Genomic DNA, 24,293 nt, shown 5'->3' on the forward strand with positions numbered 1-24,293 from the left:
GAAACAGATGCCAGCAGGGCCCACATTGTGTTTTGCGTGTTGTTGACAGAAACTCGCCTCCAGCTGGGCGTAGTGGTAAGATCCTCACATTCCTTCACAGAGAGCCGTATGTTGGGGTCCAAGGCAGGGCGGCCTCGTGCTGTGTCTCACCTGGTTGTACTGCCCCGGTATATTGGGTGTTGTCCAGTGTTTTACCATTTGGTTTGGTAGTCAAGACGTTTTCCTCCAAGATAGTCTTGCACACTAAGAATGGCTCTTTCGCCGGGCGGTGGTGGGCGCACACCTTTAATCCCAGCACTCGGGAGGCAGAGGCAGGCGGATCTCTGTGAGTTCAAGACCAAGCCTAGTCTACAGAGCGAGTTCCAGGACAGCCTCCAAAACAATACAGAGAAACCCTGTCTCTAAAAAAAAAAACAAACAAACAAACAAAAAAGAATGGCTCTTTCTTAAATTTATTTTATTTTATTTTTTAGAATTGCTTCGAAAAAACTGAAGGAGGGTGATAAGATGATGGGTGAGCAGGTGGCCAGGTAAGCGGTTTACACCTGCCTCGGTGTTCAGATCAACGCCCTCACGCTCCTGCCAGGTCTGTCTGTCTGTCTGTCCGCTGTTCCCGCAGCTCCTTCTCCAGCCTACGGTGGTTCCCTAGGAAACAGTGTGGGAAGGCCCGCCCCCTTCTCAACTGAGAGGGATGGATGGGAGGATGGTGTGGCTGTGACCAAACATCTTAGGGAAATGACTGAAGAGGGAGGAGCAGCTCCTTCTGGGTCATGGTTTTTATAGGATTCAGCACGTAGCCCTTGCCTCTGCTGAGTCTGGGCCTGAGGTGAGAAGGATTACGGGAACAGGAGCCTGTAGGAGAGTCCTCTTGCCTCCTGGCAGATGGGGCCAGGGGAGAGAGAGAGAGAGAGGGAGGGAGGGAGGGAAGGGGGGAGACGGAGGGAAGGCGGGAGACGGAGGGAAGGGGGGAGACGGAGGGAAGGGGGGAGACGGAGAATGGTTTTCTTCATTCCTTTTTGGCGGGGGGGGGGGTGTGTGTCTTCAAGACAGGGTTTCTCTGTGTATGTGTAAGCGTGTATATGTGTGTGCACATGTATTTGACCACTTAGACAAGAATGCTTTGCATTATGTTCACTGCCAGGTGTGGTGGCGCACATCTTCAATCCCAGGACTCAGGAGGCAGGAGCAGGAGGATCTCTGAGTTCGAAGCCAGCCTGATCTACATTGTGAGTTCCAGGACAGCCAGGGCTACACAGAGGAACCCTGTCTCAAAAACAATAATTAGTTAAAATGTAATTTACAGTAGGAATGATATTGACAAAAAAACTACTGGTGGAGTAATTAAAATCAACCATTTGAAATTACAGTTTCTAAAGGAATTTTTTTTAATGTTCTTTTCAAGACAGGAATTCTCTGTGTAACTTCCCAGGCTTCCTGGAACTCAGCTGTGTAGAGCAGGTTGGCCTCAAACTCAGAGATCCACCTGCCTCTACCTCTCTAGTGCTGAACTAAAGGTGTGGTGTCACTGTCTAGCTCTAAAAGATTATTAATAACACAGGAAATATGAATTACATGTAAACTAATCTATTGCTGAGAGGTAATTAGGTTGCAAAACATTACTTCAGCTATGTAAGTATACATTATACATTTTAAATCTACTATTAAGATTACCTTGAAGCATACCAAAATATTAGCTGTTATCTGTATGTTGTAGGATTTAGCTTATTTTTTTTATTTAGAAACAATCTTATTTTTTATTTATTTATTTTTTTGGGTTTTTACGAGACAGGGTTTCTCTGTATTGTTTCGGAGGCTATTGGTCCAGCCCGACCTCGAACTCACAGAGATCTGCCTGCCTCTGCCTCCCGAGTGCTGGGATTAAAGGCATGCGCCACCAACGCCCGGCGTAGAAACAATCTTATTTTATACGTCAGTACCAGTTCCCTCTCCCTCCCAGCCTCCCATGTCTCCCACTGACCTCCATCCCATCCCTCTTCTGGATTATAGCTGATTTTTATTTTTGTTTGATTTTCTTTAAGCTTTTTTTTTCCAAAAATTTTTTGCTTCAAAAAATGGTTGTGCTTGTGTGACCCAGCTCAAGGTTATGTGCATACCAGGAAAGTACTGTATTACTGAGTTTTCAGTCTGACATTTTCGTTTTATCTGAATTTTTTTTTTTTTTTTTGGTTTTACGAGACAGGGTTTCTCTGTTTTGGAGGCTGTCGGTCCAGCCTGGCCTCGAACTCAGAGATCTGTCTGCCTCTGCCTCCCGAGTGCTGGGATTAAAGGCGTGCGCCACCAATGCCAGGCCTTATTTGAAATTTTTAATAAATATGATATATATATACATACATACATATATGTATATATATATATATAGTGCTGTGACTTGGGAAGGCAGGAGAAGTAAGGAGAAGGTAAGAGAGCTGCAGGAAGTCAGTACATGAGGCAGAAAGAAAAGAGGAGGCAGCTTAGAAAGGAAAGGCAAGCAGGTCGGAGAAGTCTGTCCTGGGAACTGCAGGGACAGAGTAGAGAAACGGAGGCTGGTAGTGAGTAGGGATAGCCTTGCTGCCCTGAGCTCCATCCCTAGAACCTGTGATGGCAAGATACTAGACTCTCAACAGTGGCCGTGTTCTCCTCCTCCATGCACATGAATGACAAATAAGTAAAACTTGAGAAGATGTTGAAGAAGAGCCACTGTGTTTTACAGTTAGCAGGTTGGTTGTAACCTTGGTGCACTGCTGAAGGCAGAGAGCATGCTGTTCTGGTTGGTTATGTGAATGGAAAAATGAGGAAATTTGGTTATACACTTGATTAGACGGAGGGGGTGAGATTATAAAATGCCCCAGTTGTTTTCCTACTACTGTGGGAAAGGATGACAGAGGGAAATGTTAACAAGGAAAGAGGACTTAGGGGACAGGGTGAAGGGAGAGAGGAGTCTGGTGTGTAGAGGATGGAGGATAGAGGCACCTGGAACCAGAGGACCCTTGCTAAAAGGAAGGGAAGTAAACAGGGACAGGGATTGGTGCTGGACCAGGTGAGGACATTTTTCTCTGATGGCTCCCACGTGGCTGAGAATTAAGGGGAGATTCCTCAGTGTCAGTCATGGTGGCCTCTTGTGAACATTCCCTACAAATCATCCTGACCCCCATCAATGGGAAAATATAGCACATGTCTTACTGTACTTTTATCTTTCAGAGTCGTGGAAAGCAAAAACCCAGCCTTCCCCACAGGAACCATCGTAGTGGCTTTATTAGGCTGGACGTCACATTCCATTTCTGATGGGAACGATCTGAGAAAGCTGCCTTCAGAGTGGCCAGTCAAGCTACCACTGTCTTTGGCTTTGGGAACAGTTGGCATGCCAGGGTAAGTGTCATGGGTATGTTTTGTTTGTCAGAATATCTAACATTATAACTTAACCAGCAATGGGAGACTTAAGGCACAAGGCTCACAAGAGAAAAACGTTAAGAATGTTAAGTGAATGAATAAAGAGAATGTTATAAATAAAATACTATGTAACCTTTAAAAAGGAGCAAGTCTGTACCAGAAAAGTAACTTTTTGCTGGAGCTGGAAGAGATTGCTACATTTCTACAGGGGCTTCCACTTTAGCCTACTTTCTAGATCCCACTTATGCTACAGTTTGGAGATGGGCTGACCCCTTCCCAAGACTCTTGTGTGTAAAGGCTTAGTTTCCAATGCAGCAGTGTTCAGAGGTGGGGTTTGGGCAAAGTGATTAAATCATGAGACCTCTGATGTAATCACTGCATTGTAGCATAAATTCTAGTTGGTCTTAATAATAAAAGCCCAGAAACAGATATTGGGGTTAAAGCTGAAAGATTAGAGAAACAATATATGCTGATAGGATAATGATAGGGGTTGAGAGACATGTTTAGCCATAGATACAAAATTTATTTTTATCTGGAGGGTGGTATTCAAGACAGGGTTTCCTCTATGTGGCCCTGGCTGTCCTGGGACTCACTATGTAGACCAGACTGGCCTTGATCTCAGAGATCTGCCTGCCTCTGCCTTCCAAGTGCTGAGATTAAAGGAGTGGACCACCCCTGCCCAACACAAAGTTTATTTAGACAGGAATGTAGCAAGCACTCTCTCCTGCCAGCCTGGTCCCCAAATGAACACTCGGAGACTTATAGTAATTATAATACTGTTGGCCAATGACTAGGGCTTCTTATTGGCTAGCTCTGTCTTAATTATTAACCCATTTCTATTAATCTAAGTGTTTCCATTTGGTCTTATCTTACCGCAGAAGGGTCCAGACCTCTTACTCCTTTGTAGTCTCACATGGCATCTGCTAAGCGTCTCTGCAAAGAGTGATTTCCTGTTTGTCCCTGCTTATATCCTGATTCTTCCCAGCTATATCACTTTCTGTCTGTCTGTACAGACCTCCAGACCTCTATGGTTAGCTAGTGGCAAGTTTCTGGCCAATCAATCAGTGGTTTATTCATTAACCAATAAGAGAAACATATACACAAAAGGACCTCCCCCATCACAGGAGACATATGTTGAGATGAAAAGGTAGATTACTGAATCTACTCTTAAAAAGCAACTACTAGTTTAAAATATCTTATATTGGATTAGACTTCTGTGTACTGTATACAAATGTTGTATATTGATACAAATTTGAGGTTAATTTTGCTAAAACATACTGTACATATTCAAGGTATTATATCTATACAGCTCATTTAACAATGTAATACAAATTCTATTCCTCAAAAGTTATTATCAACTATATAGGACAATAAGGAAATATAGTTCAGTAATTATAGTCAACTATAACCATTGAACTTGTAGTCACTTTAGATATGTTTACAAGGTCAAACTGATATATTCTCCAAACAGTTCAGAGATCTACAGAATATAGCATTTAACATGTTTTAATAACATAGGTTATTTTGTTATGACAATGAGGCATGCTGTTCCTGGCAGCACCGATCTACATTAGAGAAAATGATGGGCACCAAAGAAACTCTACATGGAGTTTAAGTTCTTTGTGGTAAAGGTGAGCCACTGGGCAAGAAAGTGCCCTTGCCTCAACTGCTGACAGTTTGCTGTCCAAACTGAACATACAGGACACCAAATATGAAGGACTGGACCACCTTGTCTTGGCAAGGTTTGCAGTCACTCTATTATCCTGGTTCACAGAAAATTCTGTCAGAGATGCTAGGCCTATAAGCTGAAGATGGATTCCCCAATGTTACAGAAGAACTTTGGGTGACTGTCCAGGCAGCAAGATGTCTGTCAATTCTAGAGTTTATATATTATGCTTCTGAGATCTTTGATGAAGTTAAAGACAGTTATGTTTTTTTCTTATGATAAAAGATAAATTACGCCGGGTGTTGGTGGCGCACGCCTTTAATCCCAGCACTCGGGAGGCAGAGGCAGGAGGATCTCTGTGAGTTCGAGGCCAGCCTGGTCTACAGAGCGAGTTCCAGGACAGCCTCCAAAGCCACAGAGAAACCCTGTCTCGAAAAAACCAAAAAAAAAAAAAAAAAGAGACATATAAAACTTCAGATTCACAAATATAGGATAGATGATAGATTATTTTCCATAAATTTTGCCAAATGTTAGACTAAATATTGGTAACTATAGTTGTTGCTTGACAGCTTTTTTGTTATATGTAATTTTACTATGTTAAAGTTAGAACCTTTTTTGTAGACAAAAGAGGAGATGATGGGGGATGTCCTTCTGTATATGTTGATTGATAAATAAAACACTGATTGGCCAGTAGCTAGGCAGGAAGTATAGGCAGGGCTATTGGATGAGAATTCTGGGGAGAAGACATAGGGGGAGATGCCATGTAGCTATTGGGAAGATAGGACCTGGCATTCTCTGGTAAGATAAGGTCATCTAGAAATGCATAGATTAATAGTTATGGATTAATAATTGAGAGCTAGTCTATAAGAAGCCTGAACCATCGGCCAATTAATAAAAGTCTCTGTGTATTTATTTGGGGGTAAACAGCGGTGGGACCAGGTGGAAAAGAAACTCCGTCTACAGACATAAGTTCAAGAGATCTGTCTTAGAGCAGGAGTGTAGTTTACAACAACAGTAAGGCTGAAAATTACTGCAAAGGTAAATTTGAAGTGTTCTGACCACAGAAGTGATAACTATGTGAAGTAATGTGTGTCTTAATTAGCTTAATTTAGATATTCTATGGTAAGTGTATATTTAAAATGTGTTACACACTATACATATGCATTTTCATGTATTTACATTTATGCAGTTGCTCCTTGCCAGTTAAAGGTAAACTACAATTATTCCCGAGGCTAAATGAAAGCGGGAAAAAGTTGGTTTGGACGTGCCCCCCTTCTTAAATGCTCCATCATCTCCCAGTGTTACCAGTGTGGGAATAACATTTTGTAACATGCAGGAGACACAGGAGTCTAAAGTGTCTTTTGTGATCCCAGCTACTCAGAGTTGAGGCAGGCGGATCATGAACTTGAAGGCCAGCTTGAGATATAGATCATCAGGGTAGGCATGGTGGTGCATGCCTTTAACCCCAGGCCTCTGTGGGTAGGCAGATCTCTGAGTTTGAGACCAGCCTGGTTTATAGAGCATTTTCTCCCCCAGGACTTTTTTGTTGACTCTTCATCTTACCTGTTTTGTTTTGAAAGCTGACTCTTAAAATACTATGGAGGTAGATTGTGGAAGAGAGATGCTGGTTGACATTGGTGTGATGACACAATCAGAAAATGTGGCGTTGGGCATGTAGCCTGGGCTGGAGCATTTGCCTAGCATGCACAGGGCCCTGGGTTCAATCTCTGAAATCTTAAGAGACAACAATAGGAAAAGTAAGCTCAGTGTCTCTTGGAGTTAGGTTAACTTGCCCAGAAATCTCCAGTGCCCCTGTTTTATCAGGTAGTGGCTTTCTGTTGCTAGCATTCATGAAATCTGACTAAATTTTGAATTTTTGTGGCCCAGTGTTTCTGAATCAGTGAATCTAGGGTTGGACATAGGAATTAATTTTAAAAAGTCTGACATAGGTAGGTGGTGCCTCTTCTGTCTCTTGACAAATAGATTAAGGGTATGTCAGGTGCAGCCATGCATCTCTTGATGGCAGGATCTCTAGAAAGTGAACCACAGAGTAGACTTTTCATAGTTTTGCAAATTAAACTTACACAAACTGAGAATGCTCCAGTGTCATTAGGTGATGTCATCTTACATAGCATCACCGTACATTCTGCCCACCACTGGCCGGCATGTTGTTAGGCGTCTCATGGCTTTATGTGGATTCTCTGCCTGTCACTGCCCAACAATTCTCATGGCTCCGACTATAGGACGAAGCTGAATCATTCAGGCAGCATTGACTTTACCATGCATCTGTCAGAAACTTTGCAGGTGGCTTAATAGTCACAGAAATACATACGAATTTCATTGGCTTTTAAGTCAAAGATGCAATTTTTTTCTACCAGTGAACTCATTTTTAATCCCAACCCCTTGCTTTGACTTGTATTTTGGTACTTCAGTTACATACAGTGAATTTTCATATGAAGTCAAGTTTAAAACTCAGGGTTAATATGAGAGCAATGTTGGCAGGTAAGAGAAACTTCTTGGTCTTGGTTGGCCTTCTGCTGCTTTCCTGTTTAAAGTTTCCTATGGCTGGGGAGATGGTTCAGTCTGCAAGTACTCAAGGACCTGAGTTGGATCCCCAGAACCCACTTAAAAGCTGGATGCAGTAGCACACACTTGTAACCTCAGTGCTGGGGAAGTAGAGCCAGACAGATCCCTGGGGTTCACAGGCTAAGCAGCCTAGGTTTCTTGATGATCTTGGGGTTGCAGAGAGAGAGAGATGTGTGTGTGTGTGTGTGTGTGTGTGTGTGTGTGTAGTCACACACTGGAGTGTATTTATGCATGTGTGTATGTGCGGGCATGTGTGCACACTAGTGTGTTGTGTGAAGTTGTGTTGGTATGTAGGGTGTCTTATCCCGGCACTTATGAAAAGGCAGGAAGTTTGCCATTTGAAAGCCAACTTGGGCTACATAGGGGACTAGGATGGGAGCCGGGGGAAAGGAGAGAGAGACCGAGAGAGACCGAGAGAGAGACCGAGAGAGAGACCGAGAGAGAGACCGAGAGAGAGACCGAGAGAGAGACCGAGAGAGAGACCGAGAGAGAGACCGAGAGAGAGAGGGAGAAAGGGAGGGAGAGAGGGAGACCGAGAGAGACCGGATCTATTCCCACATCTTTATGTTCTTTCGTTAGCCTCACTGCCTACTTTGGCCTGCTTGACATCTGTGGCGTGAAGGGTGGAGAAACAGTGATGGTCAACGCAGCAGCAGGAGCAGTGGGCTCTGTAGTGGGGCAGATAGCTAAGCTCAAGGTAAGTGTCTTCCTCTAGTCACACCTCTCCGCAAGACCCGCGGTGTGCGCTGGGAATGCAGCAGCGAATACAGAGAACTTTCTGGACTCGGAGGGGGCCGTGTACAATCCACTTGCTGGGACTTGTTTAGAAGTTAGAGGTTAAGAGAGAGGGGAATGAAGAGACGAGAACAGTAAACACGAGCTGACAAGTGTTGGGTGATAACATTACAGATGTTAAGTCAGGCATGGGCCCATCTGGTTTGCTGAGTAGTTAGCAATATGTATAATATGTTTCGTAACATTTATGTCTTGTTTCTACTGCACATTCTCTTGCTCAGTTTGATTCCAGGAATACAAACGGGGACTTGAGGTCAGCCAAACCAAGAGTCATCACCCACATGGTTCTATTTTGCAAAGGCTGTCCGTTGCACCAGAAAGAAATGAGCAACCAGGTTTAGGGTGGTGGGGCATTGTTTGGGAGCTAGCTCCTGGGACAGAGATGTAAGCAGAGCATAGGCTCTGATTTGGACAACTCTCTGCTCAAAGAATTCGGCCTGATGGTGTGTGTACAGGATAGCAGGCAGCTCAGACCTGATTAGGATTTGTTTTCTCCTAGTGGGGATGTTCTCAGGTGACCTAGCTGGGTGCTGTAGCTTTGCCAAAGACTTCTGTGTAGGACTTAGGACATGTTGTTACAGGGCAGGGTAAGTGGAATAGAGTGGAATGTAGGACTGTACCCAGCAGCCAGGGGCTGGCCTCTGTTACTAATAGGAGCTTGAACACAAATGAGGCTGTAGAAGATATCTAGGTAAGTAAGGATGTACATGGGAAAAGAAGCTGGGTCTCATGAGTCTTTCTGGCTTTTGTCATGTTAACTTCACAGCAAGCAAGTTAACACATGCTTTCCAACGCCATTCTGGCATTCCAGAAGTTCAAGATGTAGTGGCGTACTGTAGGTTCATACCTTTGGAATTGATAGTAGCTTTTGGGGCAAGGCTGGTAATTGAACCCAGGGGTCTAGTACATGCTAATACAGGCTCTATCACTAAGTTTTACCCCAATCCCTGATATGATAACACTTAAAGAAAATTTTTCCCTCTTATCCTTTACGTACAAGTTTGATTTGTAGGTTTTGTTTTGTTTTGTTTTCCTTTTCTGAACTCAGGATGTCTGACTATATTTAGCATAGGCTAGATTACAAAATGAACCAGAAGTATTTCCAATATTTCAATTGCAAATCTTTTTAACATGGAGGACTATAGAGACGACTCCATGGGCAAAGGAGCTTGTTGTACCTTCCTGATGACCTGAGTTCAATCTATGATATAAAGGTTCAAGAAGAAGATGAGAACCGACTCTACAAAGTTGTCTTCTGACCTCCATATATGTGCTATTGCATGCATGTACCCATACTCACATATCATGACCACATACACACGATTAATAATAAATATAAAATTTTAAAAATACGAGAGAGAGAGAGAGAGAGAGAGGAGAGAGAGAGAGAGAGAGAGAGAGAGAGAGAGAGAGAGAGAGAGAGAGAGAGAGAGAGAGAGAGAGAGAGAGAGGGGATGTTCTAAGAAAGCATTTAACTGTGCTGGGGAGATGGTTACAAACACTGCTGCTCTTCCAGGGGACCCAAGTTCAGTTCTCAGCACCCATATGGTAGCTCACAATCACGTATATCCAGATCTAGAGGGTCTGATGCCCTCTTCTGGCCTTCCTAGGCATCTGCACACGCACACACACACACACACACACACACACACACACACACACACACACACACACACACCCCACAGCAACAATAAAGATGAAACACTGCACCAAGGTAGGGTTTATGGCATTGGAGGAAAAGAGATGCTCTATAGTGAAGAACTCAGGAGGTCAAGTGACTGGATTGTTAAAGTTGAAATGGACCACAAAGCAATTAGGCACAGAAGGAATCTCCAGAGTGGTCAGGCTAGCTGTAGCTGGGTCCCAGGCTGGGAGTGGGGGACCAGCTTCACCCTCAGGGTCTGTTGACTTTCTGTGGGATTCCTTGTGTATGGGGTGTGCTGTGGCTTGGATAGGAAATGTGTTCCCACACGTTGCAGGCTTGCTTTTCTGCTTCAGAAATGAGACTTTCGTAAAGTGATTGGATTATGGGGGTTCTGACCTCATCAATGGGTCAACCTATTGACAGACTCATTTGATGGTCTGATGGTGTTGTTGGTAGACCGGACAAACTAGAATGCAAAAGCTCAGCTGGAAGTAGTAGATCATTACAATTGTCTTTGGAAGTTGTTCTAGATTCTTCTTATCTGTTTCTGTCTCTCATTCTTCTGGCTGTCATAGTTGAGTGGCTTTCCTAATGCTGTTCCCTTCAGCTGTGATAAGTATAGTCTACGTTCCAGAAACATGGAGCCAAGAGACTATGGAGTGAACCATCTGAAAATGTGAACTGAAATAGCTCTTTCCTTCCTCTAAGTTGTTTTCTTGGGTGTTTTGCCATAGGGTGGGAAAGTTGATTAGCACCAGGAGTGTTCTTGAGCAACCTGATTGTATGCAACTGGGAAAGTGGAATCAGGTCCTGCTTCTGCTTCATCAACGGTCTGCATTTTTCTCCCCCCATTTAGGGCTGCAAAGTTGTTGGTGCGGCGGGGTCTGATGAGAAGGTAGCCTATCTTAAGAAGCTGGGGTTCGATGCTGCCTTTAACTACAAGACAGTAAAGTCTCTGGAAGAAGCTTTGAGAACGGCCTCTCCTGATGGTTATGATTGCTACTTTGACAATGTAAGTACGGACCGAGCTTACCTGGTTTATCAATAATGTGTTACTTAAATTGACATGTTTCTAAAGTTTCTACCTAGAATATATGAATAAAGTACATTCTCTCGGGGGGGAAAAGATTTGTTAAGATATACAGACTGTGAAATTCACTCATTTAGACTGCATAGTCAGACATGGTGGTTATGCCTATCATCCCAGCACTCACGATGTTGAGGACAGCAGGCTCAAGGCAAGCCTGGGCTTACCCATGAGACCATGTCCCTCATATCAAGCACTGAACAAATAAATAAATAAATTTTAAAAAGTAGCTGGGAGTTGGTGGCACACGCCTTTAATCCCAGCACTTGGGAGGCAGAGGCAGGTGTGTCTCTGAGTTCGAGGCCAGCCTGGTCTACAGGGTGAGTTCCAGGACAACCTCCAAAAACACTAGAGAAACCCTGACTCAAAAGTAAATAAGTCAACTGTAGAATTTTAGCCTAAGGCTGTAACTCAGTAATAGGGCTATTGCCTACCACATACATAGCCCTGGATGCAGTCTCAGCACTGCAAAAGAAAGAGTTCGGATCCTAATCATTTTCAGTACCAAACTGTATGGCCATAGTTGTGTAATATTTATCATTCCTCAAAGAAACGTTAGTCGTCAGTTACCTCATTTTTTCCTGCTCAAAAATGTGTTTTGTATCTGACTTCTTTCACTTAGCAAAATGATTCCAGATCCACCCATGTTGTAGTAGGTATGAGCGTAAGAGCACTTCATTATTTTTTATGAGTGAATGATATTTCACTGTATGGACATACCACATTTTCTGTCTGTTCATCAATTGATAGGTATCTGGTTTCTTTACATCTTTTGACCATTGTGTAATGCTATTGTGAACGTTCATATACAGATTTTTGTTTGAATTTGTTTTAATTTCTCTTGGATATTCATCTATGAGTAGAATTGTGAAGTCATATGGAAACTTCACATTTACATTTTGAGAAATTGCCAAAGTGTTTTTTGTTTTTTTTTTTTTGCAAAGTGACTGCACAGTTGTACATTCCTAAGAATGGCCTTAAAGGGTTAGAATTTTTCCATAGCCTGAATGCCACCTGTAATGACCGGTTTTCAGTTCATATGTCCATCATAATCTGTTGGAAGTGATTTCAGTATGGTTTTGATTTACATTTCCTTGTGCCAAACAACACCAAAGATTGCTCATGGACATGCATGTATCATGTCTGGGGACATGTGTACAGAACTTTGACCTAGCTCTCAGCGGGATTATCAGTTCCTTATATGTATGAGTGCACATCTCTTCATTGAGGTTAATTTTCAGTATTTTCAGTAGCTGTGTAAGGTAACCAGGAATACTGAACCGTAGCTTCTAGGAGAAATGTCTACACATAAACATTTCTCGTGTGGGTTATTGTTAAGAGAAGCTTTTTCTTTGAGAGTAGCCTTCCCGCCAGCCTGGTTCTAGAGCCCCATCAGTCCCAAATAAACACACAGGAGGCTATATTAATTATGAAGCTGTTGGCCTTGCTTGTCTCTTACTGGCTAGCTCTGCTTTAAGTAATTACCCCATAATTGTTAATCTAAGTATGTCTCTTACCGGAGAATAGTTCCGGGCTCCTACCCCATGGCGTTACATGTTGACTCTCTCATGTTTCTCCTTCCCAGAGTCCTCCTGGACTCCTAGTCCCACCTATCTAGATTCCCTATTGGCCAACAGTGCTTTATTGGCATAAGACTTCCCCAACATCTCCTCTTTTCTGTTTAAACAAAAAGAAAGGTCTTAAATTTAACACAGTCAAATTGTATATAACAGAACAGTTATCAAGTAAGAACACAGTTACAACATTTTGTCTATTAACATTTAGCAAGATTTAAAGAAAATGTCATCCATCCCATCCTTGTGAGTCCAAAGTCCTATATGTAGCTTATCTTTCATCATAACTAAGGAAAACTATAATTATAACTGTCTTCAACTCCCATCAAAGACCACAGAAGGATAATATATAAACACTAGGATTGACAGAGATATCTTACTGCCTGGACAGTCACCCGAAGTTCCTCTGTAACGTTGGGGCATCCATCTTTAGCCCGTAGGCCACAGTGTGTCTGGCAGACTTCTCAGCAAAGCAGGAAATTTCGAACTGTCCATCTGCGTTGGCAGTCTGTCAGTCATTTTTCTGTGTCCTGCAGAAAGTCTGGTAGACTCTTCCATGAAGCAGGAACCCTGTAAGACTGAGTTCAGCAGTCACTTTCCTGTGGGTCCTGCATGTCCAGATTGTACAGCAACAGTCAAACAGTCTAGGCAAGAGCAGTTTCTTGCCCAAATGGCTAATCTTGCCATGTTGAAAGTAAACTCCATAATGAGTTTCTTCGATGCCCATCTCAGACGTAATTGGTGCTGTCAGGAGCAGACATTTCTCATTGTCAAGAAAAACCCTAAACCATTTTAAATGCCATTTTCTGAAGGTCTTTGAAAGGTTTGAAGACTGTTTATGTCAAATATATTTCTGTATATCTAGAAAACCTAACTTACCTAACTACAAATTCTGACTATTATAAGTAACTATCTATAGTCTATATTTAATTATGCATTACGTTTTAAAACATCAGTATAAGCACAATACTTAATCAAGAGGAGAAATATATACATCACAAAATTGACCTTAAATTTGTATCAAATGAAAAACAATACCCATACCATAATTCCCCTTTTTACCATTAAAAAGAGATTGGTTGTGATCATTAACCAATTATAAACAATCCCATTTAAATGAAAACAAAGATTTATAAACAAGATGGGAATTTGGACGTCGCTCATTCCAAACTGCTTCCTGCTGGAAGGGGGCACCGTTCATACTATGGGGATCATGAGAAAACTCAGAAACTTGTATAAGTTCATATTTTCGGTGTCTGTAAGGCTGCATCATCTTAGCTGTTTCAATTGTTGGAACACCAGGTCCACTGCTCCCGGGGGTCTTGGTTCGTCAAACCACAGAAGCCTGGAAGGAATCCTCAGCTTTTCATTTTCTGTAGAAACATAAGTAAAATCTCCTTTCCCAAGTAACATATCCTTATACTTAAATTTTGAAGTCAAGGCATTTTTAAAAGATAGAAGTTGGATTAATTCAGCAGCATTTATAATCAAGTGTACTTTAGCAGTTCTTTCCTGAGTAATCAAAAAACTGAAAAACACAATAGCGTACAGTATCCAGACTCTCTGTGTATTTTCCATCTTTACGTGGCTTATTTATTTATCTATTATTACTTTATTTCTTTCACTTTTATTTATTTTTCTCTGAGGCAGGGTTTCTCTTTGGAAACCCGCCTGCCTCTGCCTCTGGAGTAAATCTTACCGGCGTGTGCCACCACAATGCCGGCTTTTGTATTTATATACCACTTTGCTGTTTCATTTTCTCTCTCAATCTCACGTATATTTTTAAACAGACTGTAAACCTTTAGAGGCTTTCCTTTATCAAAGTCTGACTTTACAGTAAATCTCTATGTTTTTCTGGCCACATGTCTTACCTGTAAAACCGCGGCTGTTTTAAACTGACGTTTTCAAGATGGCGGGCGTAAGCGTGACTCCAGCTTACCGCCTCAGTCCATGCTGACATCCAGCAAAAGCTGCCACTTCCAGCTGTACGTACACACCTTTTAATCGTTAGCAGAGTCTCTTAAAACAACCTTGCTGGGTTTTTTTTTTTTTTTTTTTTTTTTTGTTTTTGCCGAGTCAGGAAGACTCCCGTAAGCGAGCCGCGTGAATCTCTGCTTGTAGCTAGCAAAACAGAGCACACCTGAGAAAATGCTGCTACCAAAAATCTGTGCGTCTCTCCGTTCTTCTGTTTCTAAAATTCCTTTAAAGCTTTTGTCATTCTGCGTGGGAGAAGCTTTCCTTGAGAGGAATTTTAGAAAAAAAATCTTTAATCCTAACCCCCCTTTTGTGGCTTATTTACTTTATTTCACAAAAGAGAGGTTCAGGCATGTTGCGCCAAGCTGAAGTCTTAAGTCACTTTCTCCTAAACCCACAAAGTTGACATCCATTCTCCACTCCATTCTGCAAAGAGCCAGGGCTCAATTGCCCTCTATTGATCATCTGTCTTTGACAGGAAGGCAGAGGCCTGCTTGCTCAGTCTCTGCTGGGACTTGCCAGTGTCTGAAAATGACCTGGGACCCATTTTGAAGGCACAGATGAGTCTTAGCAAGTAATATGTGTTAGTGAAGCCTTTTCCTTGCCACCGCTTGGATTTTCCCCACCAGTCGCCTGGGCTCTGTCGCGTTGTAGTCCCCAAATAACACACAGGACGCTGTATTAATTATGAAGCTGTTGGCCTTGCTTGTTTCTTACTGGCTAGCTCTGACTTAAGTATTTATCCCATAACTGTTAATCTAAGTATTTCTCTTACCGGAGAAGTTTCCGGGCTTCTTATCCCCATGGCGGTTACATCTTGACTCCCTGTGTTTCTCCTACCCAGAGTCCTCCTGGATTCCTAGTCCCACCTATCTTGCTTCCCTATTGGCCAACAGTGCTTTATTGACATATACACAAGACTTCTGCATCAAATATAGTTCACAAATATGGGCTCCTGTGAGAATGAAGATGGACAGTATATGGTTTTCAGGGATTTTTTTTTCTCCAGCTCTGTGAGCTGTCTTCATTTTCTGGATGGTATCCTTAGAAGCACAGGTGTCTTAATTACTTCCTGGGTTGGTCGGGCATTTGCTATGCCATCTGGGAATGTTGCCTTCTCGGGGTCACCGATACTTGGCCCCTTTGCTTCTAAGGGTTTAGATGTTAGTTCTGACACTCCTGTCTGTGCTGCATATTCAGTCGCCTGTGTGTATAGCTTAGGGGGGCCACTTCTGATCTTTTTCACGTGGGTATGTAGCTCTGCACCAATGGTTGAGGCTTTTCCCCCTTTTTCAACCCCCTTGGCATTCATCCATGTGGAAAACCAATTAATAGTAAACTGGATTCAGTTTGGCTCCACTGACCTATATTCTATTTCCCTGTTGTTTTCAACTGAGCTTTGCAGTATTTTTTGTTGTTTTTTTTTTTGTTGTTGTTGTTGTTTGTTTTACGAGACAGGGTTTCTCTGTATTGTTTTGGAGGCTGTTGGTCCAGCCTGGCCTCGAACTCACAGAGATCTGCCTGCCTCTGCTTCCCAAGTGCTGGGATTAAAGGCGTGTGCCACCACCGCCCAGCTTTGCAGTATATTTTTGAAGTTTGAAAGTGTGAGTTGTGTACCTTTGTTCCTCAGATGCCTTTCGAGTATTTCTGTAAACCTTAGATTCTAGGACAACTGGAGACAACTGGGCTCTGCAGAAGATTCTTTTTTTTTTTTTTTAACATATTAGCTTTATGCTATGTAAAATGTCTTCCTAAGGGCAAATGAAAATGTCCCTTCTTTGCAAACCATCTCCTATAACCCAGGCTGGCCTCAGACTCACTATGTAGCTGAGAATAACCTCAAAGTTCTGATCCCCCACCCCCGTCTCCTAGAAATGTCCATTTCTGATATGTATTTTAGCTGCAGTCATTGCAACTGCTGTACTGTTTAATTTTGTTGATTTCTCCTAAATGGATTTTAAAAATTAAGTGTTTTTTTTTTTGTTTGGTTTCGGCTGTCTGCTTAGGTGGGTGGAGAGTTTTCAAACACTGTTATACACCAGATGAAGACATTTGGAAGAATTGCCATCTGTGGGGCCATCTCTCAGTACAACCGCACTGGTCCATGTTCCCAAGGTATTGTGTTCTTGCTAGTAAGAGGACTGGACAAAAGGGAAGGTTCACAGATATGGGGGTGGGGCAGGGACAGCTGTCGTGTCTTCACAGGTGTGGACTGTACCTCCTAGAGCAGCAGCGTCTGCGCTTGAATGGGGTCTGACCGTTTCCCCTAAAATAGAAAGGCCTGTGACGGCCCCCCACCCTCTTGCCACACACACACTCTGATCGGCCTCTTTATTTCTCCGTGTTTCTCTTCTTCGCTTTCCTATACTGAAGTCACCCCTCCCTCTCCTTTATACCCCCAGAGGTCCAAAAGCAATGTGAACAGAGATCCCTGTACTCTTTGCTTCTGGGCTGTGGGGGGAATCTTGTGTAAGCCTCTGCCTCAAGACGAATGAGTGACCCAAAACACAAAAGTGCTCCAACTCCTCACATCAGGTCCTCTCTCTGTCATCAGAGTGACAGATTTATTTGAGGTCCCCAAGGAGAAAGAAGAAAAGGGGATCTTTGTGTCTCTCTAATTAGGACATGGGTGGACCACAGAACTGGTTACTTCTTCAGTCCTGGGCTTGACTAGTGTGAATAAAATCCCATATCACTGATTAATGACAGAACTGCATGGAGACAGGGGAGCTTAGAGCAGTGGATAGGGTCAAAGAAGGGATGTTTGCAGATTCCCTTGTGAGTTATGGAAAGTCAAAACACTGCCTTCTCCAGCCAGGAAATTCCAGATGCACTTAGCAAACTCAGTGGTAGGGACAAACCCTTCACCCATCTTCTTTTGCAATTGAGGCTAAGATAGAATTTTGGGAAACCACCTGTCTGCCAACCAAAGAGAGCTCCAGGATACATTTTCTTAATCACAGTCTAAAGTAGGTACAACTAAGCTGGGCGTTAGTGGCGCATGCCTTTAATCCCAGCACTTGGGAGGCAGAGACAGGCGGATCTCTGTAAGTTCGAGACCAGCCAGGACTACCAAGCGAGTTCCAGGATAGCCTTCCAGACAATACAGAGAAACCCTGTCTTGAAAAACCAAAAAAATAAAAATACAAAAATAGGTATAACCAATTATTTCTGGATCTAGTAATTTGACTTAGTCTTTTTAGCAATTAGTCTTTGGAATTTTCGATACCCAGATAGATCTTGGAGATAGCAGCTGACCTTCTGTTTTAATCAGACAGGATTTTCTGCCTTACTTCTGGGGCCTGGAAACTCTAGCACATTCTAGCATCAGTGTAGCTCCGACAAGTCAGTATGCCCGCCAATTTATAGCTATGTTTGCTTTGTTGTGCTTAAAAAAGAAACCTACTGCCGGGCGGTGGTGGCACACGCCTTTAATCCCAGCACTCGGGAGGCAGAGGCAGGCGGATCTCTGTGAGTTCGAGGCCAGGCTGGACCGACAGCCTCCAAAACAATACAGAGAAGCCCTGTCTTGTCAAAACCAAAAAAAGAAAAAAAAGAAAAAAAAAAAAGGAAAAAAAAAGAAAAGAAAAAAAAAGAAACCTACATTCCTGTTGGGTGGTTAGCTCAGTAACAGTATTTCAATCTCTTCCAAGTTGAGGAAATGAAGGTTCTCACCTATGTGGGTGGTGTGTGCACATACGTGTGTGTGTGTGTGTGTGTGTGTGTGTGTGTGTGTGTGTGTGTGTGTGTAGGTCAGAGGGATCTTCCCAGTTGCTCTCCATTTTATATTTTGGGACTATCGTCTCTCATTGAACCTGGAGCCCATCAGTTCACCTAGATGGCTTGGCCCAATGATTTCAAGGGATCCTACCTAGAGTGACAGGTTCGAATTGCTGTGCGTGGTGTTTTCCATGGGTGCCGGGCATCTGAACGCGTGTTCTCATGCCTGCATGGCAAGCACTTTATGGGCTGAGCCGTCTCCCCTAGGCCTGGTTCAACTTTTCGCTGGAAAGGAAACCCAGGTTGTGCCACGGGCCTTTAGCAGAAGTGACATATGCTGCAGAAGTGGTCTGAGCATGGACTCGTTATGACTTAAACTCATTTATTCTGGGGGCACGTCCAGCATTTATGCGCCACTCGCTGCACACCGGTTTCTGTTTGGCTCAAGACGAGGCTCCATTCCCCTGACTACGAATGGTAGAATAGAGACCTCAGCCATGAGCGATGCCGGTTGTCCCAGACGCCAAAGATGCATTGTTTCTGTCCTTCCGACCGTGCCATCCTTTGGCTCTTGGAAGAGCGTGCGACTCCTGTCATGCTCTCAGCTGCGGGCTCCCAGGCAACCAATGCAGCCTTTCCCTCGCTGCTCTCTTTTTTTTTTTTTTTCACCGTGGAGTGTAATATACTCACAGACTCTGGGGTTTTGGGGTGTGGATGTCTTTGCCATTTTCACCCCACCGCACGGTTTAGCGGTTTAGCCAGCCCTGTGGATCAGAAAGGAGTGGAGGAAACACAAAATGGGGGGGGGGGGCGGGGCTCGGAGAACCTCGACAGTGTGTCTCACTGTGGATGTGTCTCCTGGACCCTGTCTTTTCCAGGCCCACCCCCAGAGGTCGTTATTTACCAGCAGCTCCGCATGGAGGGGTTCATCGTTACTCGCTGGCAGGGAGATGACCGCCAGAAGGCTCTGACAGACTTGATGAATTGGGTCTCAGAGGTAAGGGGACTGAGCCACTCCCACTGCCCATCAGCTGGCTCCCCGGGGCTGTCGCACCCCGCAACCCCTCAGTCCTTAAGTTCTTCCCTTTGGTGCTGCATTGCTTCTCCTTGTCTGTTGGATCGGCGTTTTCAGGTGTAAACATTCTTTTCTTCATCTTAAAACAGAAAACAAATTCCTTTAAGTTTCTTGATTTGGGGGAGTTGGGGGCGGGGGTGGGTGGGTGAAGGCAATAATGAAACCAGTGCATCCCAGGCTAATCTCAAACTCATGATAACTGTTTTCCTCAGCATCCTCAATGCTGAAGTCACAGACCTGCACCACTGTGTCCATAGCCTCTCTGGATTTTATTGCTGCCCAAACCCATCCATTTTGTAACATAATACCTAGAGGTGGTATTATCTATATTTTCCTATATAGTCTCTTTTCTCTCTCCTTCCCTTTCCCCTTCTCTTTCCCCTTCTCCTCTCCCTTTCCCCTTCCCCCCCTTCCTTCCCTTCCCATGTCTTCTCTTCTCTTTTCTTTTCCTGATTCAGGGTTTCTGTGTAACAGCTCTGGGCTGTCCTGAAACTCCCATTGTAGACCAGGCCGGCCTTGAACTCACAGAGATCTGCCTGTCTCAGCCTCCCAAGTGCTGGGATATTAAAGGCATATGCTACCACCACCCAGCTCTCTCCTCCCTCCCTTCCTTCCTTCCTTCCTTCCTTCCTTATTTTTTCTATTATTTTTTAGACCTGTATATCAGGCTTTTACCCTAACCTCATTCTACCATAACTGCCTTTGTCAAGGTCACTGATGTCTTTTTCACTGGGGAGTCTAAGGTGGACTCTTGGCATCACTTGGCTGTGGGGAGTGTATGCTGGAGTGACCAGTCCCATTTCCTCACTGCTGTGCCTCCCTTGCTAAATGAAGCTGGGCGGTCTTAATTTCTTTCTCATCCACCTCTTTGTTTCCTGCCCCAACCCCTACTCCCCAGCCCAATGCTGAGATTGAATCCAAAGGCTTCATAAACTCCAAGCAAACATTTTCCCTTACTGAGAGAGAGCGCCCCAACTTTAAAAAAAACACTTTTTATTTTAACACAATTACAAATTGATAGGAAAAAAATTGGGAAGACAGAATAGGAGGCTCCCATATACTCTCATGTATACCGTAATTTTCCCTGTTATTAAAATCTCCACTAGTATTTACATTGGTTTTCTAGGGCTACCACCACAAAGTAGCACAGGGATGAGTGGCCTTAAACAACAGAAATTTGTTCTAGAGACTACTCATTTGAGGTCAGAGTGGCAGCCGTCTTGCTTCTCCAGAAGTTTTTCCTCCTACATTTTCTCGTGGACTTCTCTGGGTGTGTCTGCCTTAGTCTGGAAAGGGACACGGGTCCTGCTCGCTTACGGCATACTCACATATTTTAATTATGTCTTAGAGGCCTGGTCTTGGAAGATACTTGCATTCTGGGGAAACTTAGGACTTCAGCAGGGGAATTGGCCAGTGGGTACAACTCAGTTCAGTCCACAGCAATATCCATTCTGTGCTTTTAATCATTACACTAGGATTTAGCTTTCTACCCTATGCAGGGTCTCTGTCCTTTGAAGGGTTGGAACAAGCTAGGATTTTTCAAGTCGGGGGTTCAGATTTTACTTTTTTTGAGTGACACCAAGCACATGGCACGTCCGTAAGTCTATAAAGAGTATTCACCCATCACTGGAATATATCATGGGAAAGTGTTACCAGGTATCTTGGTTTCTACTTAAAACCCCTTTAAAAAAACAAAAGCCCTAATGCTGGTGTTCATGCCTGCGGTCTAAGGAGATCGAAGGACCAAGAGTTCAAGCCCAACCTGGACTACAGTAGCCAAACCTGTCTCAACAGAACCAAACAATCCTTGAGCAAGTAAAGTACATGAAAACTCTTCTCTGAAACGAGCCCTCCTCCCCTCCCTGCCCTCTCCTGGCGACATGCAGAACGAACCTGGGTTAGAAGGGAGACCAAGGTGTAAGTTCCGTGGTATTTACATTTCCCGAACAGGCACCACCTCTTACGGTCTCACTTGAGGTGAAGCGTTTCCTATCGTTTGGCTACTAGAGGTGATGAGAGCCAGCATTTGTTGAGAATGTAGCGTACCTCTTTCCTCATCCATCTCTTCCGAGGCCGTGGCATTGTTAAATGTGTCTGCACCGTATACTTAGGAATTGCTTAACTAACTTGTTTGCCTGTTTTTTTGTTTTTTTGTTTTTTTTTTGTTTTTTTTTGGTTTTTACAAGACAGGGTTTCTCTGTATTGTTTCGGAGGCTATCGGTCCAGCCCGGCCTCGAACTCACAGAGCTCCGCCTGCCTCTGCCTCCCGAGTGCTGGGATTAAAGGTGTGCGCCACCACCGCCCGGCTGCCTGTTTGTTAACACACTTGTGACTGTGTTGTATGCACTCTGCCCATAGATCTTGTTGTCCATGGATAAGAGGGCCTACACCTCAGACTTTAAAGGTTCTAATGTGGGGTTTGTTGCTAGGATGGTAAGAGGATGCCATTTAGAAAAACGAAATCAACCTGTAATTGTTGTTTTTGATGCAGGGTAAAATCCAGTATCGCGAACATATCCTTGAAGGGTTCGAAAAGATGCCAGCAGCGTTCATGGGAATGCTGAAAGGAGAAAATATGGGGAAGGCAATAGTGAAAGCATGAAGAAAAAGATAACACGTGCATCATCACTGGAAGATTAGCTTTTTTTGGTAACATTTGGTACAAGTTGTACACTGCCTCACATAATAAACATCAGCAAGGGATTTGGCCTATCTCATAAAGTGTATGTGAGATTTTTCTTAATCTGTGATGGAGAACGAAAGGCTCCTGACAAGCAGCGAGCAGGTGCGTTTCTGCCTGCTCCGGCGCCTCCTTGGTGATCGTAAGAAATAATGGCTTTGGCGTGTGTTCTAGTTTCACGTCTGTTGCTGTGATGAAAGCCATTTAGAGGTTTACTTGGTGCTGGGATTAAAGGCCTGTGCCGCCACTCCTGGCTTTACCTCGTCTTGCCGACAAGAGTCGGGACAGCAGTTGCCTGCCTGCTGGGGGTTGGAGTGGAGAAGCCCCCATGGCCCAGAACAGACAGAACTTACTGATGGAAGTCAGTTGCCTGGCTTACGAAACCAGAGTGGAGTGGGATGGACTGGGAGTGAATTGTGGCTTAGCGATGAAGAGACTTGGAATCCTGAGCAAATCGAGCAGAATGAAGTGGGCTTCTTGTCGCGGTGAGCCTCTCAAAGTCTAAGGAGGGTGAGGAAGCCATCAGTGTGTGTGTGTGTGTGTGTGTGTGTGGTGTGTGTGGTGCGTGTGCGGGGGGGGGGCATGGCCTGATGAGGGGTGCCAGCGTCCAAGCAGAGCGAGGGTGGCATTTGAGGAGGAGGACCGGCCTAATGTGAGGACTCACAGACAGCAGAACAAGGGGAGTGTAGTACCCAAGAACAGCCTAGTTAAAGAGGTGGGGCAGCCTATGCAGGGTGTCACCCTTCGGGTGTCCCAGCAGGAGATGTGCCAAGAAAGGATGAGGATGGTGACCACAGGAGAATGAAGGACCTGGTATAGGCAGTTAGATCCCAGGCAGGCTAAGAGGTGCATGACACAGCTGATGTGGAGGCCAGACCCAGAGTGGAGCTACGGTGTGGCTTCAGGGCCTTGTGGGGGCTGTGGGAGAGAGACAAGGCAAGGAAAACAGCAACACGGGAAGTGGAGTAGAAATAGTCTCGGAAGAGGAAGTCTTAGCTGGAGGGGAGTGAGGAGCATTTGCGTGAGAGGGAGTAGTGTAACGTGTACTCTTTCCCACCAGCCGCCTGGGTCCCGCCGCGGTCTCTGCCCCCAAATAACACAGGAGACACTATATTAATTATGAAGCGGTTGGCCCCTTGCTATGGTTTCTTAATGGCTAGCTCTGAGGGGGAGGGGGAGGGGGAGAGAGGGAGAGAGGGAGAGACTGCTGTAAGGGGTTGGTTGGAAGAAAGGGAGGGGGAAAGCAATGCAATTCCATTTTAATTAAAATACATGAGAGTTAGACTTAACAACTGTGAAAATTTAAAACAGACTTTTGACTTTAAAAGCATCCTGGGACATCCCCGTGAGCTACCTGTAGTGTCCCGGAGTACCATGTCACCTAAGATGTGACCATTGGCCCTAAGCTGTTTCTAGGTTGTGGGGAGCTGAGGAAGACTAGATTGGGCGTATAAAGTGCAGATAAAGTCTTGAATGTGCCTCAGATCCAGTGGAGTGGCAAAGCTTTCCCCGGTGAAGTTCAGAGGTATGGCAAAGCCTTTCTCTGGTCCAAGTGCAGATGGTGACAGTCTGGGTAAGTACAAGTGTTCATGAATTATTGACCTGTGTGTGTGTGTGCGCCAACACTACCAATTGTTGCTTCCTCCTGCCGGGTGACAGCAACCGGAGACTGGACCTAGAGAGGACTTCCTACTGAGGCTAGCTAAGCTCCCCTCACCCCCCCCCCCTGCACATTATAAACATGCTGAGGTTCTGGGGTGTGGTGGTGGTTGGTGGTGCTCCAGCAGAGCGAGCGTGGCCACCTGACTCCAGCTTTTCTGTGCTCATCCACTCATTCTCCAGCCGCTCCCCTCCCCAGTCAGGTTTCCAGGACTAAGGTGAGCAGGTTGCAGAAGCAGGTCAGAGGTGAAAAAGCATTAGGCATTATATTTCTCCCTCTCCTTGCCTCTTGGAATTTGGTGGTCACATGAGCCAGGAGGAAATGGCTGTGAAATCATACTTGACTGAAGCAAGCTACGGTGACTTGTTAATGTATATGATTGGCAAGAAAAAAAAAGACAGTGAAATGATTCCTAATGACATTCCCCTATACTCATAGACTGAT

General features: G+C 44.3%; 1 protein-coding gene across 2 annotated transcripts in view; it reads left to right on the top strand.

Moving 5' to 3' along the window:
• The window catches only part of Ptgr1 (prostaglandin reductase 1), a 45,875-nt gene extending 23,649 nt beyond the window's left edge, over positions 1-22,226 (top strand). For both annotated transcript variants that reach the window (XM_040737840.1, XM_040737839.1), the window contains exons 4-10: positions 474-530; positions 3,199-3,366; positions 8,219-8,336; positions 10,936-11,091; positions 16,721-16,829; positions 19,313-19,431; positions 22,001-22,226. In XM_040737840.1, coding sequence (XP_040593774.1) covers positions 474-530; positions 3,199-3,366; positions 8,219-8,336; positions 10,936-11,091; positions 16,721-16,829; positions 19,313-19,431; positions 22,001-22,111 — 838 coding nt within the window. In that variant the 3' untranslated portion in view covers positions 22,112-22,226. The remainder of the gene's footprint in view (positions 1-473; positions 531-3,198; positions 3,367-8,218; positions 8,337-10,935; positions 11,092-16,720; positions 16,830-19,312; positions 19,432-22,000) is intronic.
• The last annotated feature ends 2,067 nt before the right edge of the window (positions 22,227-24,293 follow it).

Source organism: Mesocricetus auratus, unplaced genomic scaffold (assembly GCF_017639785.1).
Source record: "Mesocricetus auratus isolate SY011 unplaced genomic scaffold, BCM_Maur_2.0 Super-Scaffold_6730, whole genome shotgun sequence".
Lineage (NCBI taxonomy): Eukaryota > Metazoa > Chordata > Mammalia > Rodentia > Cricetidae > Mesocricetus > Mesocricetus auratus.